The sequence below is a fragment of the Rattus norvegicus genome, chromosome 4 (assembly GCF_036323735.1).
Source record: "Rattus norvegicus strain BN/NHsdMcwi chromosome 4, GRCr8, whole genome shotgun sequence".
Lineage (NCBI taxonomy): Eukaryota > Metazoa > Chordata > Mammalia > Rodentia > Muridae > Rattus > Rattus norvegicus.
The window spans coordinates 85,414,574-85,429,752 of record NC_086022.1 but is presented as its reverse complement, the minus strand read 5'-3'; the positions used below and the strand labels follow the sequence as shown (position 1 = coordinate 85,429,752).

Genomic DNA, 15,179 nt, shown 5'->3' with positions numbered 1-15,179 from the left:
GATAATGACGGTTCTCCTAGTTTCTTCTGTGAGGTCGATAAACCCACACTTTTGGTCATTTACAGTAAGCCCAGGCTAAAGCTTGCTTTCAGGTCACCGCAGTTACCCAAATGGAGACAGTACAGACAGTGTTCTACAACATTCTTGAAAAGAAGGGGACGCTGAGGGTGGGGGTGGGGAGAAGGTGGATGCTGGGGAGAAAGATCACTCTGTAAAGTGCCGTGCAACTGAAAAGGCCAGGAACCGTGTTATTAAAGAGCTAGGCATGCTGGTGTGCACTGGTCATCCCCATGCTGGGAGAAGAGACAAGCAGATCCCTCGAGCTCATTGGTCAGCCATCTTGGTCTGATCAGCGAGCCCAGCCTAATGAGAAACGCCCTCAGAAAAGGAAAGGAACCCAAGATGCACAACCCAACAGCTTGATCCCTGTGGTGCGTGCTTATCCATACAAACACGCCCAACCCCCAGCCCCACACACAAGAAGGAAGTAAGAGCTTTTGCCAAGAAAGCTATTTCTATGGGGAGCTCTTCCCTCCTTTTAGGTTCAGTTTAGCCCCTGCTCAACTGAAGATAAAGTAAATCTGTCCCACCCAGAAACATATCTACCCTGTTTACTGACATATGTCCCCAATCCAGACAGAGCTCTCACTATTCCCAGGAGCACAGGTGTACATGCCACCAGAGTCGGAGGCTTTAATGGACTGTGCTTCCTTGAACAGACGCTGTTTCCTTAGGCAGACGCTGTTTCCCTAGGAGGACACTCTTCCTTATGTGGCTCTTTCTAGGAGACAGAACGGCTAAGATGACATCAAGGCTCCTGAGTGCATTCTTAAATTGGCTTCCTTCCCGTAGAAATCGTGGTCTTGTGTGGGTACGAGCTTCCCCAGCAGGTATATTAGATACCTGCATGCTGCTTTGACAACCTGTCTGAATCCAGCTTCCTCACGGGACCACTGCTTTTCTTGTCTACAATTATTATATCTATTAAGTGATTAGGAAGGGTTTGCCACATTAGTGGGTAATTAGGAAATTGAACAAGTCAAATCAAATAGTCGAAGCTCTTTTCTTGATAGCATGCCAAGGTCCTTAGCAAGTTGGCAAGGTGCTCTACTCAGGCTGGAGAGATGGCTCAGCATTTGCTGCCTTCCAGCCCACACAGGGACGCTCACAACCCCCTATTCCAGAGGATCTGATGCTCTCCTGGCCTCCTCTAGCATTAGGCATATGCATGGTGCATGCACAAACATAAAATAAAGGGACTCACACATACACATAAAAAATAAATGAAAAACAAGTTTTAAGTTGGGCAGCGGTGGTGCACGCCTTTAATTCTAGCGCAAGGGAGGCATCTCTGTGCGTTCAAGGCCAGCCTGGTCTACAGCAACTTCCATGGTACCCAGGGCTAAACAGAGAAACTCTGTTTCAACAACAACAAACACTGCATACATACATACATACATACATACACACACACACATTGTACACACACACACACACACACACACACACACACACACACACACACATTCCACTCACTATAGGGATTTGTGAGCCTAGAATGGGGGGTAGCTGATGTGTGGAGGGAACAGTCACCTGTTTGCAGGGAGGCTAGTCATTGTTCTAGAAATGAAAGGCTGGAATAGTGACAGCCATGTAACCACCTTTACCACTGTAAGCCAACAAAACACTTCTACTCTTAGTTCCTAGGTCACAACAAGGGGCTGAGAGAGTGAACCAGGCCCCAGTGGGGACAGCAGAGCTGCTGAGTGGACTGAGAGCTGCAGATTTCTACCTGTGCCGGTCTTCAGGGAAGGAGAGGGCAGGGCTGTATAAACTGCTGCATGAACAGTAAAGTCATTGCTTCTCAAACCAGGCCTTTCTGTGTCTACAAAAGTATTGTCCCTTTTCTGGGACAGCCACAGGCTTCTTGTGAGCTCTCATTCCAGGAAAGGAGCTTGAGGAGGAGGAACCAGGACTGGGGAAGAAGTAGAGCGGGCGGCCAGACTCTTAACACTAGACTTGCTTTTGCTTACGTTAGTGTTTATGGCCAACTTCTATACAGAAATACTTGCAAGATGGCCTGACCACTGAACAACAGCTTGGGGTGTAACTCTAATTAGCATCTGCTCTGTTGTTGCAGAATAGTTTTCTGGGAAAGGCTCATATCAATCTGGAATCTTCTCTGCTGGTATTGCAACAGCAACTTGGAGAAAGCTGGGTTGTTTATTTGGAGATATATATATGCTTTTTTTTTTTTCAAAAGAATGAATGAAGGCTCCCAACAACAGGGCATGTGAGGAAAGGGCAGGATCATAAGGCCAAAGTGGCTGATGGGAAATGCTTTTTTGAGCGTTCTCTTCTTGATTCAATCCCCATCGTGGGGATGGGATCTGAATTTTAGCTGTCCTTTCAAGAAGTCTACACTTATGGTCACTTTCTAGATAGAGTAGCCTCTGTGGGGTGATACCACCAAGTAGTTTTGTACAGATCAAAGCTTCTGCCACCTGGAGATGGGGGGTTTGCTTTGCTAGTATCTTCCTGCTGCAGGGGACTGAGTGGATGGCCTCTGGTCATGGACACTTAAGACAATGGTGACAGGTCAGGGTGTGTATGTGGAACGTTTGGCGGTTATTCATGTGCTCCATGTTCCCCTGGGTCTCTCAAGCCCAGATTCCCTCAGAGAGAGTGGCGGTTTACATTCATTTTCCTGTAACCTCCCAATACAGAGGCACTCATGGGTCCTGCACCATTGTGATTCTCTTAGTTTGGGTTTTATTGCTGTGAAGAGACACCATGACCAAGGCAACTCTTACAAAGGCAAATTGATTTGGGCTGGCTTACAGTTTCAGAGATTAAGTCCATTATCATCATGGCAGGAAGCATGGCAGCATGCAGGCAGACATGGTGCTGGAGGAGCTAAGAATTCTACATCTTGATCTGAGGGCAGCTAGGAAGGGACTCTCTCTGTAAACAGTTAGAAAGAGAATTTCTCCCACACTGGTGGAGTCTCAGCATAGGAGGAGATCTCCAAAGCCTACCCCCACCATGACATACTTCCTCCAACAAGGCCACACCTCTTAATAGTGCCACTCCCTGGGTCAAGCATATTCAAGCCACCACAGTGACAAGTCCAAGGATGCTCTTAGGAAAGTGGCAGACTTGCTGGAACCTCCCCCCTTAAGAAAAGTAATGGGTGACATCACAGTGTTTCATACATGTGGGTCATTAAACCTCCCTGTGTCCCCTTTCCCCTCTCTGTTCCCTACCTAATAATCTTCTTCCTCTCAATGCAGAGGGAGAGAGAGAGAGAGAGAGAGAGAGAGAGAGAGAGAGAGAGAGAGAGAGAGAGAGAAGAAAATAGAGTATTTGTCTCTCTGAGTCTGGCTTATTTCACTTAATGTAGTAACTTCCAAATGCAGGTAGTAATGCATTTCTATGCATTTTCTTGGCAAATGCATTTCTATTCACACTTACTGCACTTGTAACACCTCATTTTGAATCTGTCTGAATGGTCAGGTTACAAATACTGAGAATAGAGATCCGCTTAGCTTCACTGTGCCCCTAACAGTGACACAGTTCCTAACAGTGACTGTCACTTGAAGTTGGCATAAGGATGAGGATAATAAGAAAGGTGAACTGAATAGGTAATTACTGGGGACCTGTCATCCTGGAGGGGACCTGCTCTGTGTCATCCTGGAGGGGACCTGCTCCATGTCATCCTGGAGGGGACCTGCTCCGTGACAGCCTTGTTTAGGCACTTACAGCAATTAGCTCACATTTTCCAGCAACACCCTAAGACAGGAAATATAACTTTGGGAAAATCAAGGCCCCAAACAACTAACTTGCCCAAAACCAGTTGTTCTCACAGTGAGGGATCCTTCTACAACGGCTTAGGAACAGCTGTCACCTCTGTGTGCCTTGTCCCCTTCAGCCTGAAGAACTCTGGCCAGCAGCCCATTCAGCTGATCTGTTTGCAGAGGTGTGAACATGGGTGGGCAGGCTGAGACTGAGGGAGGGGGTAGGGCCTGTGGAAGTCGTGCATTTGACCCCAGGTTGTCCTGTCTCTCACAGCACTGTAAAGTAGTTGGTGAAACTGGGGTCCCAGGAAAGGGTTGACTGTGTGAGCTCTTATCATCAGTGCCCAGCTGGGCCTCCATACAGCATATCTAAGGAGGCAGGCAGTGAGCAAGGTAGTAACACCAGTAGACTCTCCTGCCTCCCTCCACACTGGCCACCCCTGGCAGCCATTGCTGCTCACGGTGAGCACAAAGCCCTGTCAGGGATAACACTGAGATCTACTCTTCTAGCAGCTGTTTGGGTAACAGGGTCAGGCAGAGAAAGATGCTCCACTTGGCACAGTCTTGGAGACTTGTGGAGATTGCTCGGGCACAGAGCTCTGGAGCTGCCGTCCTGGCCCTCCAGTTCTTCTACTCTTCGTAAAGGGAAAGCCATGCCAGGCAAAACCCTCCGCTGCTGCTGGAAAGCCAGACTGTTTACAAAGTGGTTTCTGCAGCTCAAAAGAGGGTCCTGGCAGTCACAAAGAAGTATGAGGTAACTGTGAGGGCAAAGGAGACAGTGTGGTTCCAGTCAGGCAGTCCTACAGATGCTGAAGGTGGAGGATGGAGGGAATACTCCAATATGTCGTCTTAGGAGCGGACAAAGGGCTTGTTTTTATTCCCCGTTAGGTCTTTTGTTGTTGTTCATCTCTGTTCACAAGCCTGTTGGCTTGCTTTCTCTTCTTCTTTCTTTCCTTCCTTCCTTCTTTCTTTCTTTTCTCCCTCCCTCCTTCCCCCTCTCTCTTCCTTCCTTCCTTCCTTCCTTCCTTCCTTCCTTCCTTCCTTTCCTGTCCTCTTTCGTTGTTTCTTTCTTTGTTTCTTTCTTTGTTTCTTCCTTCCTTCTTTCTTCCTTCCTTTCCCATCCTTTTCTTTGTTTTTTGTTTCTCTTTCTTTCTTTCTTTCTTTCTTTCTTTTTTCTTTCTTCCTTTCCAGTGACCAGGTATTATGTTTATGCTTAGTGGATAAGTTGTAAAGCCATAGAAAGGATGGGCCCACGAGATAGTCAAGTGAGCAAAGGCCTTGCTGCCAAGCCTGATCATCTGAGTTCAATCTCTAGGACCCACGTGACAGGAGAGAAACACCTTCTGCAAGTTTTCCTCTGGAGAAAGCAGGATGTCAGTCCTCTCCCATAGCTTGCTTTCCAAATTAGTATTATATCTCTCTGACTATCTAGGACAGTGGTTCCCAAACTTCCTAGTGCTGTGATGCATAATACGATTCCCCATGTTGTGGTAACTCCCAGCCATAAAATTATTCCATTGCTACCTCATGGCTGTAATTTTGATACTGTTATGAATTAAAAGTATTTGATATACAAGATATCAGAAATGCCATCACCCCCACCTCATAGGTATTGCAACCCATGGGTTGAGAACCACTCACTGGTCTTAGATTCTAGATAGTCTTATGACTGTGGGTCATCAGCAGAGTTCCATGAAACCCCAAGAACTCCTTGCCTAGCCCAGATCTCCCTCCATCCCAGGGCTGATCTCCTTCAAAAAAATTTTCCTTTAAACAATTTGAAATACAAATCATTCATAATTCCTCACTCAAAAGTAATCACGGCGAAAGAGGACTTCTTTTTCATCTGTTTTCTTACTGAATTCTTATAACAATGTTCACACACATCAGTGCCATCCACAGGAGGAAATGTCCCTAAAAGGCTTTTTAAGCTGTTTGTGGAGACACACACCTGTAATCCCAGGTACAGGAAAGAAGATCAGGAGTTGAAGGTCAACATATAGAGGCCAGCCTCAGCTACAGTCAACCCTGTCTCAGAAAACCAGCCAGTCAACCAACAACAAGGGTAAATCGACAGTGAATTGGAACTGTTCAAGGCAGAAGGGTTTTATTCTTGTTTTCTCTTATCTAACACACGAGTGTGAGACTGGGTATCCTTTGATTTCTACAAACTTGATAAGACTATCAATTTATAGTCGCATAGTTCAAAATCTTTCTAATTTCTATTATTTTTCCTTTGACCTGTGGATTTGGAGATTTTCTAGATGTCTTTGTTGACTTCCAACTGAATTCTACTGTAGTCACAAATGTAGAACGAGTGATTCCAATCCTTTGTCACATGTTAGGGGTTTACAATGGGGTCAGAATGCGGCCAACCTTGAAACACTCCACATGCACAGGTCCTGTGCTGCTGTTAGGTACTGTGTGATACACACACAGTAAGATAAACGTATTACTTATTTAGCTCTCCCATGACTCTTACTGGTTTAATGGCCTGTCTGTTCTTTCAGATATTATATGAAATATCGGATAGCCCTGCCTGTGATCATGCTTTTGGATGTGTCGCCATTTGTAAATTTTTCCTTTAATGTATTTTCAAAATATATTCCTAGATGCATACAAGTGAAAAGTCTTCTACCATCCCATTCTTAATTCTAATTTAATTCTAATATAGCTGTATCAGTCACAGTGCATCCTTTCTCCTCGATTGACTAAACTCTGCCGTTTTATTTAAGATAGACCACTTTAAGTAGCACATAGTTTTTTCTATCACATCTGCCAGATTATGTCTTATAATCAGTGTATTTAGATTATTTATACTTGATTTAATACTTGTATTTGGGATATATTAATTAATTTTGTTTCTTTACCTCTTTTTAAAATCATCATCATCATCATCATCATCATCATCATCATCATTGTTTTTGAGACAGGGTTTCTCAGTGTAGTCCCGGCTGCCCTGGAACTCAGAGATTTCCCTGCCTCTGCCTTCCAAGTGCTGGGATCAAAAGCATATGCCACCACAACAAGGCTTAAAGATTCATTTTTGTTTTTGGTTATCTCTGTGTGTGTGGGGGGGGGGCATGTATGCCTGAGTGTATGCCTATAAAGGTCAGCGGTCTCTACAGCCCATGCCTTACCCCTTGCATATTTCCCTGTTTCTCTGCCTTATTGTTTTAAATAAGCATGTTTACCGTCCATTTACCCTTTCAACTGTCTTGTGTTCTTTTGCTACTTTTAAATGGAAATCTATAAATTATTGCTATATAATACAAAGCAGTGCTTTCAGGGAGGCATGGTGGTCCTTTTAACCCTGACGTGTGGGAGGCCGAGGCAGAAGAATCTCGAGAGCTCGAGGCCCCGTTGGAGTACACAGTAAGACTCTCAAAATGAAGCTAAAACAAACACAATGCTCACATAACATTTCAGATTTTAAAAATGTAGGCTGACACTTGGCAAATCGTGTGTGTGTGTGTGTGTGTGTGTGTGTGTATGTGTGTGTGTGTGTTTATGTATATACTCTTCTCTCAGTGTCTGCAGAGATCAGTCAGTGTCAGGATACTCCCAGGAAAACAAAATCCACCAGTGCTCAAATCCCTGATACAGGACAGAGTGATTATCTTTATATTCCTACACACCCTCCTGAACATTCCAATCATCTTTACATTATTATGATGCCTAACGCATTGTAAGTCCTATAAATGTTGTCATAGCATTCAATTTAAGAAACAACAATGAAAACATCTACAGATTTTTCCGTGTTTAGTGAGGTGTGATATTTTTCTGACTATTCTTGATCCATGGTTGTTTGAATCTAAGAATGTGGAATTCACAAATGTGTACACACACACACACACACACACACTCACACACACACACACACACACACACACACAAACACTCACTCAAGATACAGCATGATTCTTTGTCCCCAGGAGTTTGCATGGCTCTTGCTTTGCAGTCTGTGTCTCCCTAGCTACCATCTCCTGGCTTCTATTTTATTATTTATTATTATTATTCTCTTTTATTGAGCCTGACTTGCCTCAGCCTTGTATCTGTGACACCCATGGTCTATTTTATTACACTCACATGTGTCCCTGCTTGGGGCTGTGTTATGTGGCTGTAGTCGCTGTGCTGACTCAGTCACTCAATTCCTCTGGGAACCACTAACTCCTTTCTCACAGTCAACAGCAGGGGCCTTGTTGGAATGAAACAAAACCAAAACCCCGTCAGAGCTTCTGATTCTCATCACAGGGCAGATTTATTAGAAAGGGAAGTTGCTAAAGACATTTCTCAAGGCTGTTCATGCCTAGTGTTGAGATAGTTACAGCTCACCACAAGGAAGGGGAGGAGAAAAGCAAACAAATCCTGGGCCCACTTTTGTTGGTCGATTCTCAACAGCTTTGTTAAGACATCAGATCAGGCCACAAGTCCAGAGTGCCCGACAGCATCCTTCTACCCCATCAGCTAAAACTAGTGCAGTTCAATATGGCCACACAAATGTCTTCTGATATATCCCAAGCCCCTCAAAACTAGCTGTTACTAAGCTAAAACCTGGGCCTATAAAATGTCCTTGGAAAGCCCCCACAATTATGTGGGGGCAACACCATAGCACCGGCTCTCAATTGACTTAAAGCCTACCAACACTGGAGGTCACACAGCAGGAAACCATTACCGGCTTCCCTTAACTGTGGGTAACACCTCTCATGTGTGAATTCTGAGAGTACTGTTGCCTAATTGCTTTGCACTATTGACTCTTAACTTGGAGTGCAAAGTCTAGAAAACTGGGAACACTCTCTCTCTAGTACACCTTACAGGAACTCTCAGACATCTCTGGCAAGAACTTAGGACTGTGATGGGGAAATCCATCATGTTGACAGTGACACCCAATGGTAGGATGTTATGGTACTAGCACTGTAGACATTGGATCAAGTCCTGTGCTATATACAAGGCCAGAAAGGTTCCGTTATTAAAACAGTAGCTCATGGGCAGAAGGAGCTGACAGGAAACAGAGCTGTGATTAGGCTATGTCCTGACAAAGGGTAGTAGGTTTCTATTTCAAGAGTACAGAGTTGCAAAATCGCATCTGTCGTGTGGCCCTTGAACACTTGCAGTGTTCAGGTCAGAATCTAGATGATCTGTAAGTGTGAGACACACCAGACTTCAAAGACTCCGTATGAGAAATAAGTACACAGACATTCCTTCATAAATGTGTGCTGTGTGACACTATTCTGGGGAGACACAGGCAAATGTTTACTTACTCCAGATAAAGAACCAGTGATGGACCAAAGTATAAATACATCAAAGTCCAACTTGGTGAACAAATGAGTAGTTTTACTGGGGTTACTTAGGGGAATATGGGTAAAGGATTATTTATAGGAGCAGAAATGACTCAGAGACCTTTATCACCAAAGCCCACTCCAGTGTGGGTGGAGATTGCCAAAGCCGGAAACCCGGAGCATACTGCACCACCTGCAGGAAGCTCAACAGGTTGGAGAGCATCCTTTCCAAGCATCTTGGCTGGTCTCTACTTCTTGCAGGGGGCTGATTAGTTCCAGCCTCTTCTGGGCAGCTCAGCTTGTCTGATAGTATCACTCCACTCGGCTTGGGTCTCGTGTATCTTGTCAGTTTCAGGGACTTCCTGAAGCTTGAATTGTTTACCTATTGAGCTTCCTTGCATAATGGACCATTTCACCTCCCCTTAGACTATCTTCTTGTTTACCTCATTCTAACAGCCTGTGTCTTAAAAAGCTTCCCTCCAAAATGGAAGGTTTTAATCTTAGAGGAAACAGCATGCTTTACTGAGGACATATTAGATCATTGTGTTGCACATATTTGATTAATTGAAATATCTCATTAAGTCACCTGCTTATTTTTACTTTCATTAATGTGACTACTAAAAAAAATAAACTACCAGGATTGGTGAGATGGCTCAAGGGATAAATGTGCATGCCTCATGACTGGATTTTAGTACCGAGCCCCATATGATAACTGATTCTGGAACACTGTCTTCTGCCTACCACACATGCACCTTGGTGCTTGTACACATGCTGAATGAATAAATGTAAAATGTCATAAAAAAAAAAATAGGGACTGGAGAGAGGCGCAGTGGTTAAAGAGCACTGGCTCTCTTCCAGAGGACCTAGGTCCAATTCCCAGGATCCATGTGGCAGCTCACACCTGGGGATTCTGACCTGGAGACAGCCAGAAAGAGCCATGCATGATGGCACCGGCCTATAAGTCCCAGGACTCTGGAGGCTGAGTCAGGAGGATTGTCAGCCTGGAGTATGTAGGAGTCCCAGGACAATCGAAGTAACACAGCAAGATATCCATCTTAAAAAAATAAAAAAAGCCAGAAACATCACACACACACACACACACACACACACACACACACACACACACACACACACTCAGGGGTTTCCTCCCACCAACATACTCTACCTGCCTCTTGCTTACGACCTGCATATTTTATCCTAATTTTTCTATGTGGCGTTTTTCTGCCTTGCATTCTGCAGCCCGAGGACTTGTTTTCAGACCACACCCACGGCCTTGAGTTGTTTTTTCTTGGACTGTCTTGACAGGATCTCCCTTCAACAACCATCCTCGAGACTCCATATCCAGAGCTGGGGAAACCTCCCCCTGCGGAATGGCCTAGCTCTGTAAACCCAGTGCTATCCAACCCTTGCGATTCCTCCTTCCTCTTCTCCACCTCCTCTTCCCCTCTCTGTCCCTACTACTATCTCTCCCAGCCCCCTTGCTTCCACTTGCACCACAGGGCCCGCCCTTTGGCAGGTAAGATATCAAGGACCTTCATCTCTCTGTTTCTGGTGGCACCTGCTCACGATTGGTCACTCTCTGAGGTGTCTCAGGACAGTTTGCTCTGTCTCTGGCTTCTGTTTATTAAGCACTGTGTTTCTTTGTTTCCTCTTTGATGCCCATCCCTCCTTAACTTCCTGCCAAAGAGAGCTAACTGCCCTCTGAAAACTACACAAAAAGCAGCCTCTTTGCCAGCGAGGGGTCATGTGACCCATGGCTTTGTCCAGGTGGTCACAAATCAGGGGAAAGCGTCCCCTTTTGTGGGTAAGCTGTGACATGCCTGTGGTGGATATTATAGTAACAGCCTGGGAAGCAGAGGGAGAATTTGTGGAAATTGCAGGCACAGGAAAGAGAAGCCAGTTAGCAGACCACTCCCTGGTGATAAGAGTTGGGTCAAGAGGAACGAAGGAAGTTGCTCAACCTCCTTTTTCCCCAGCCTTCTAAAACATGCTGACTCACCCAGGGAGAAACACGGCCTTTCCCTGTTCTCTCAGACTTGTGATCGTTTTCAGGAGAAAGTTTCCACCCTGGGCTTCAGCTTCTCTCACAGACTCCCAGAGACCCGCCTCATACGCTTGGAACTGACATAGCGCTGCTACAGCTCTTGCCCTCCGTTTCTCTGAATATGATTTATTTATTGAGCTAGTCAGCCACGGTTATAAATGTTTTATTTTATTTATTTTTTGATGTCACAACATATATTTTAAAGCATTAGAAAATGTTTTTGAGATTATAATTTAATTACAGTATTTCTCCATTCCTTTTTTTTCCTCTTCCAACCCTTTTCATATACTCCTTTCCCACTCTCCTTCAAAGTCATGACTTTTTTTTCCACTAAATAAATTGCATGCGTGTGTGTGTGTGTGTGTGTGTGTGTGTGTGTGTGTGTGTGTGTGTGTATACATATATATTCCTACATACAACGTTTTCAGGCCATAACCTTCACTTGAATGTATGCTTTCAGGGCTCCCCTTTCCTGATCCCAGCTTTCATCAGTTGTCTATAATTCCTTGTGTAGGGTTGGGGCCTCATGGTCTTTTCTCTGTCCAGTTTGGCATCTTCATTGGTGTCATCCTTATTTGGGCCGCCATGTTGGTGAGACTTTATGGACGTAGCTTCTGATATCACTAGGAGACACAACCACATAGAAAGCTTCCCAATCTTCTGGCCCTTCCAGTCTTTCTGCCCTTTCTTCCAAAATGCTTCCCGAGCCTTAGATATGGGACTGCTTTATAGATGCACCCACTGGGACTGGGCTCCATCGCTTGGTGTTTTGATTCGTTGTGATTTTCTACAGTAGTCTCCATCTGTTGCAAAGTTTCCCTGATGAAGGGTGAGATTTACCCTGATCTGGGGGTATAAGGACAGATGTGTATACATTGTTGGTTGAGATGGTTTAATACATCAGTAGCTGTAGATTCTCTCCCAATAACCATGATTTCACTAGCACCGAGTAATTATCTAGGCTTCCAGTACCAGGCATTGTTCCCAATTCTGAGCAGGTCTTAAGTCCAACTAGAGGGCTGTTGGTCACCACCAAGGTGTGTGTGCCACTACTGCACCCTCAGGTTTACTGTGCCACGATGGTCATTGATGGGGTCTTGGACATCTCAGCTGGGAAAGATTATTGGTTGCCTCCTTCGTTCCAGGCATGCGCCTCCATCCTTTGTCGCTGGCACTGGGTCCTGAGAGAGCCTTCATGCTTGTACAGCAATCATTTTACCATCTGAGCTGCCCAAATACCATCCAAAAACCCAAACCAGGCTGGGCACCTTTAATCCTGGCAGTCAGAGCAATGTACGACAAGAACTGAATGCAAGCTACGGACATGAGTTATGAAAGGGATATAAAGCTAGTTGGTTTTCTACTTTTCAAAAAGTATTCATTTTATTTATTTTATGTATATGAGTACACTGTAGCTGTCTTCAGACACACCAGAAGAGGGCATCAGATCGCATTACAGATGGTTGTGAGCCATAGTGTGGTTGCTGGGAATTAAATTCAGGACCTCTGGAAGAGCAGTCAGTGTTCTTAACCGCTGAGCCATCTCTCTATCCCCCTGTTTTTCTAATTTTAATTCTCTCTTAGAATTTTTGTTTGGGGTAGGAGATAAGTATTTGATTCTAGAACAAAACTCAAGTGAAGCTCTGCCGCTTCCTTTCCAAATGGCCATTTTAATTGCTTAGAAGCTCATGAAGGCGGATAGTCTTTGGATCTGGGTGATTTCAGTGTGTGACTTTTGTTTTGCAACTTCTTATAATAACGTTTAAGTTTTTTTTTTTTTTTTTTTTTGCTTCTTTTTTTCGGAGCTGGGGACCGAACCCAGGGCCTTGCGCTTCCTAGGCAAGCGCTCTACCACTGAGCTAAATCCCCAACCCCATAACGTTTAAGTTTAAAAAGAACCCCTCCTGGGGTCCCTGCAGGCTTTATAGCTGGCAGGGAAATGATCCCCAAAAGACAAGACTCAAACGTGGTTCAGTCAGGTTTTGGCACAGGTGCTGGGCCAGGACTTCTCGAGTCTGACCCCGGATCGTTGACTTTGGCCATATTTAAGCACAACAAAATTCTGAGGAAAGGTTTTGTGGCAACAATGAACTCAGTCCTGCGAGTATAGCAAAGCCCAGACATGCTCACACTGAAGCTCCTTGCAGAGGACACATGGCTCCATTTGTAAGATGGGTTCTTGTTGACTTAGAAACAATGCTCAAGATAACTGTCCAGGGAAAATGACTGACAACAACATAGTGCATAGCCCAAGGCATAGACGGGATTTAGGCTGTTGTAAAGTAGAAATAGCATCTCTCACAAGGATGGGTTTTGTGGCCTAAAGTCATGCTCAAGGGTCTAGAGGGAAAGGGCTTGGGAGAAGGAAATCCAATTCTGGGAGATATGGGCAGAGCTGGCTTACCAGACAGCAGACAATCACCAGGTTGTAAACTGCATCCTCTCCCAGCATTCCGGGGGGATGGGTTAAACATCTCTTTCCTTTGAAGGATATCTGTGAGTTTAACTTGTCTGGCTTCTCCCATGCCTGTGTACACAAATGCTTTTTCCCTCTACATCCTTGTTGGCTTTGCAGATTCCAGAAAGATAGTGAAGACCATGTTAGAATATTTTGTCTTCCTTCAAAGGATGATGCCAGAGACTCAGTGTGACCAACCACTTGAATTCAATGTTGTCAGCTTGATGACCTTTGGGCGTCACTTACTGAAGAAGCCATGGGTTCTGATGTGGGTCCTAGTGACCGCATTTCCTCCCTCTCTCCCTCTCTCTTCTCCTCAGTCTCCATGTGGAGACAGCTGTTCTGCCCTGCCATGCCTTTCCCATCAGAAGGACGAAAACAGGGAGGCAGAATAAATCTTTCTTCCCTGACATTGGTCTTTTGCCAAAGCGACAGTAACACTGACGGACACCTTTAGTGGGGCAGAACACCACGGACAGCAATGAATTATGTTGAGGTGTGGCTGTTGCTATGTGTTGTAATGTTAAATACTGGCCCCCAAGGTCTGGTTACCTCAGGGGGGAGGAAATCTTCAAGCACACCAAGAATAACCCTGCTCCTTAATTTAAAACTATTGGTTGAATAAAGATGCCGACAGCCTATAGCTGGGCAGAGGAGAGGTAGGTGGGGTTTTGGTTCCCAGGCTTGGGGTCCAAGGAAGACCAAGAGGAAGAGAGAAAGTGGAGGGAAGAGAAGACACCATGGGCTGAAGATAGGGAGAACTGGCCCTGAGGGCTGGCCAGCCTGAGTAAGAGCAAGCTAGACAGAATACGGCAATTCGTATCTTGGGGTTGTTGGCAGAGAAGCTATAATGGCATAGAGGGTCGATATCTGCCCAGCCCTAATGATGATTAAAGATTATTATAAATATAAAAATGCTGTGTCTTCTATCTGGGAACTGAATGATCAACCCCCTGACTGAGATTAAATATATATTACAAGAGAATTATGGTTGTCATTGCTGTTCAGCCTCCCTGATAAAATTCTTAGGCAGGACTCCCTCCTGTCAGAGGTAGAAAGATGCAAGGAAAGACGGGAGATGGGAGAGGGAGAATCCACCAGTGAGGTCTGGTTTGCTAACATCGTCCTTTACCTCTGCAGGGTCAGCAATGAAAGGCGGGATCCTGGGTGGTGGCCCTGAATCCTGACCGCCTGTCTGCCAGCGAGACCCATGTGGTCAAAGATGAATTTGAGGAAAGTAGCGGCTGGCTACTCGAACAATGGAGAAGCGCGGCCAACATGAGATGGAAGGCGTCCCAGCCGGTTGTCACTCCCACATTAAACTGTTGAGGATCAACAGGGAACACCTGGTCACCAACATTCGGAACACTCAGTGCCTGGTGGACAACTTGCTGGAGAACGGTTACTTCTCAGCCGAGGATGCAGAGATCGTGTGTGCTTGTCCTACCCAGCCTGACAAGGTGCAGTGGGGGACACTGGTGCCGCCAGTCACTGACCTGCGTTTCTAGCAGTGGCTCCCCTTGCTGACCCCTGCAAACGTGTTGGGGGAATTTGGTATATTGGGTCAAATTCCACACTGGGCTCTTTTGTTGTTGTTGTTG

General features: G+C 45.3%; 1 protein-coding gene across 2 annotated transcripts in view; it reads left to right on the top strand.

Annotated features, from left to right (window-relative positions):
- The window catches only part of Nod1 (nucleotide-binding oligomerization domain containing 1), a 51,140-nt gene that overhangs the window by 12,529 nt on the left and 23,432 nt on the right, over positions 1 to 15,179 (top strand). For both annotated transcript variants that reach the window (XR_005503297.2, NM_001109236.1), the window contains exon 2: positions 14,719 to 15,038. Coding sequence is in view for 1 of the 2 variants with exons in the window: in NM_001109236.1 (NP_001102706.1) it covers positions 14,838 to 15,038 (201 nt within the window). In the remaining variant the exon portion in view is untranslated. The remainder of the gene's footprint in view (positions 1 to 14,718; positions 15,039 to 15,179) is intronic.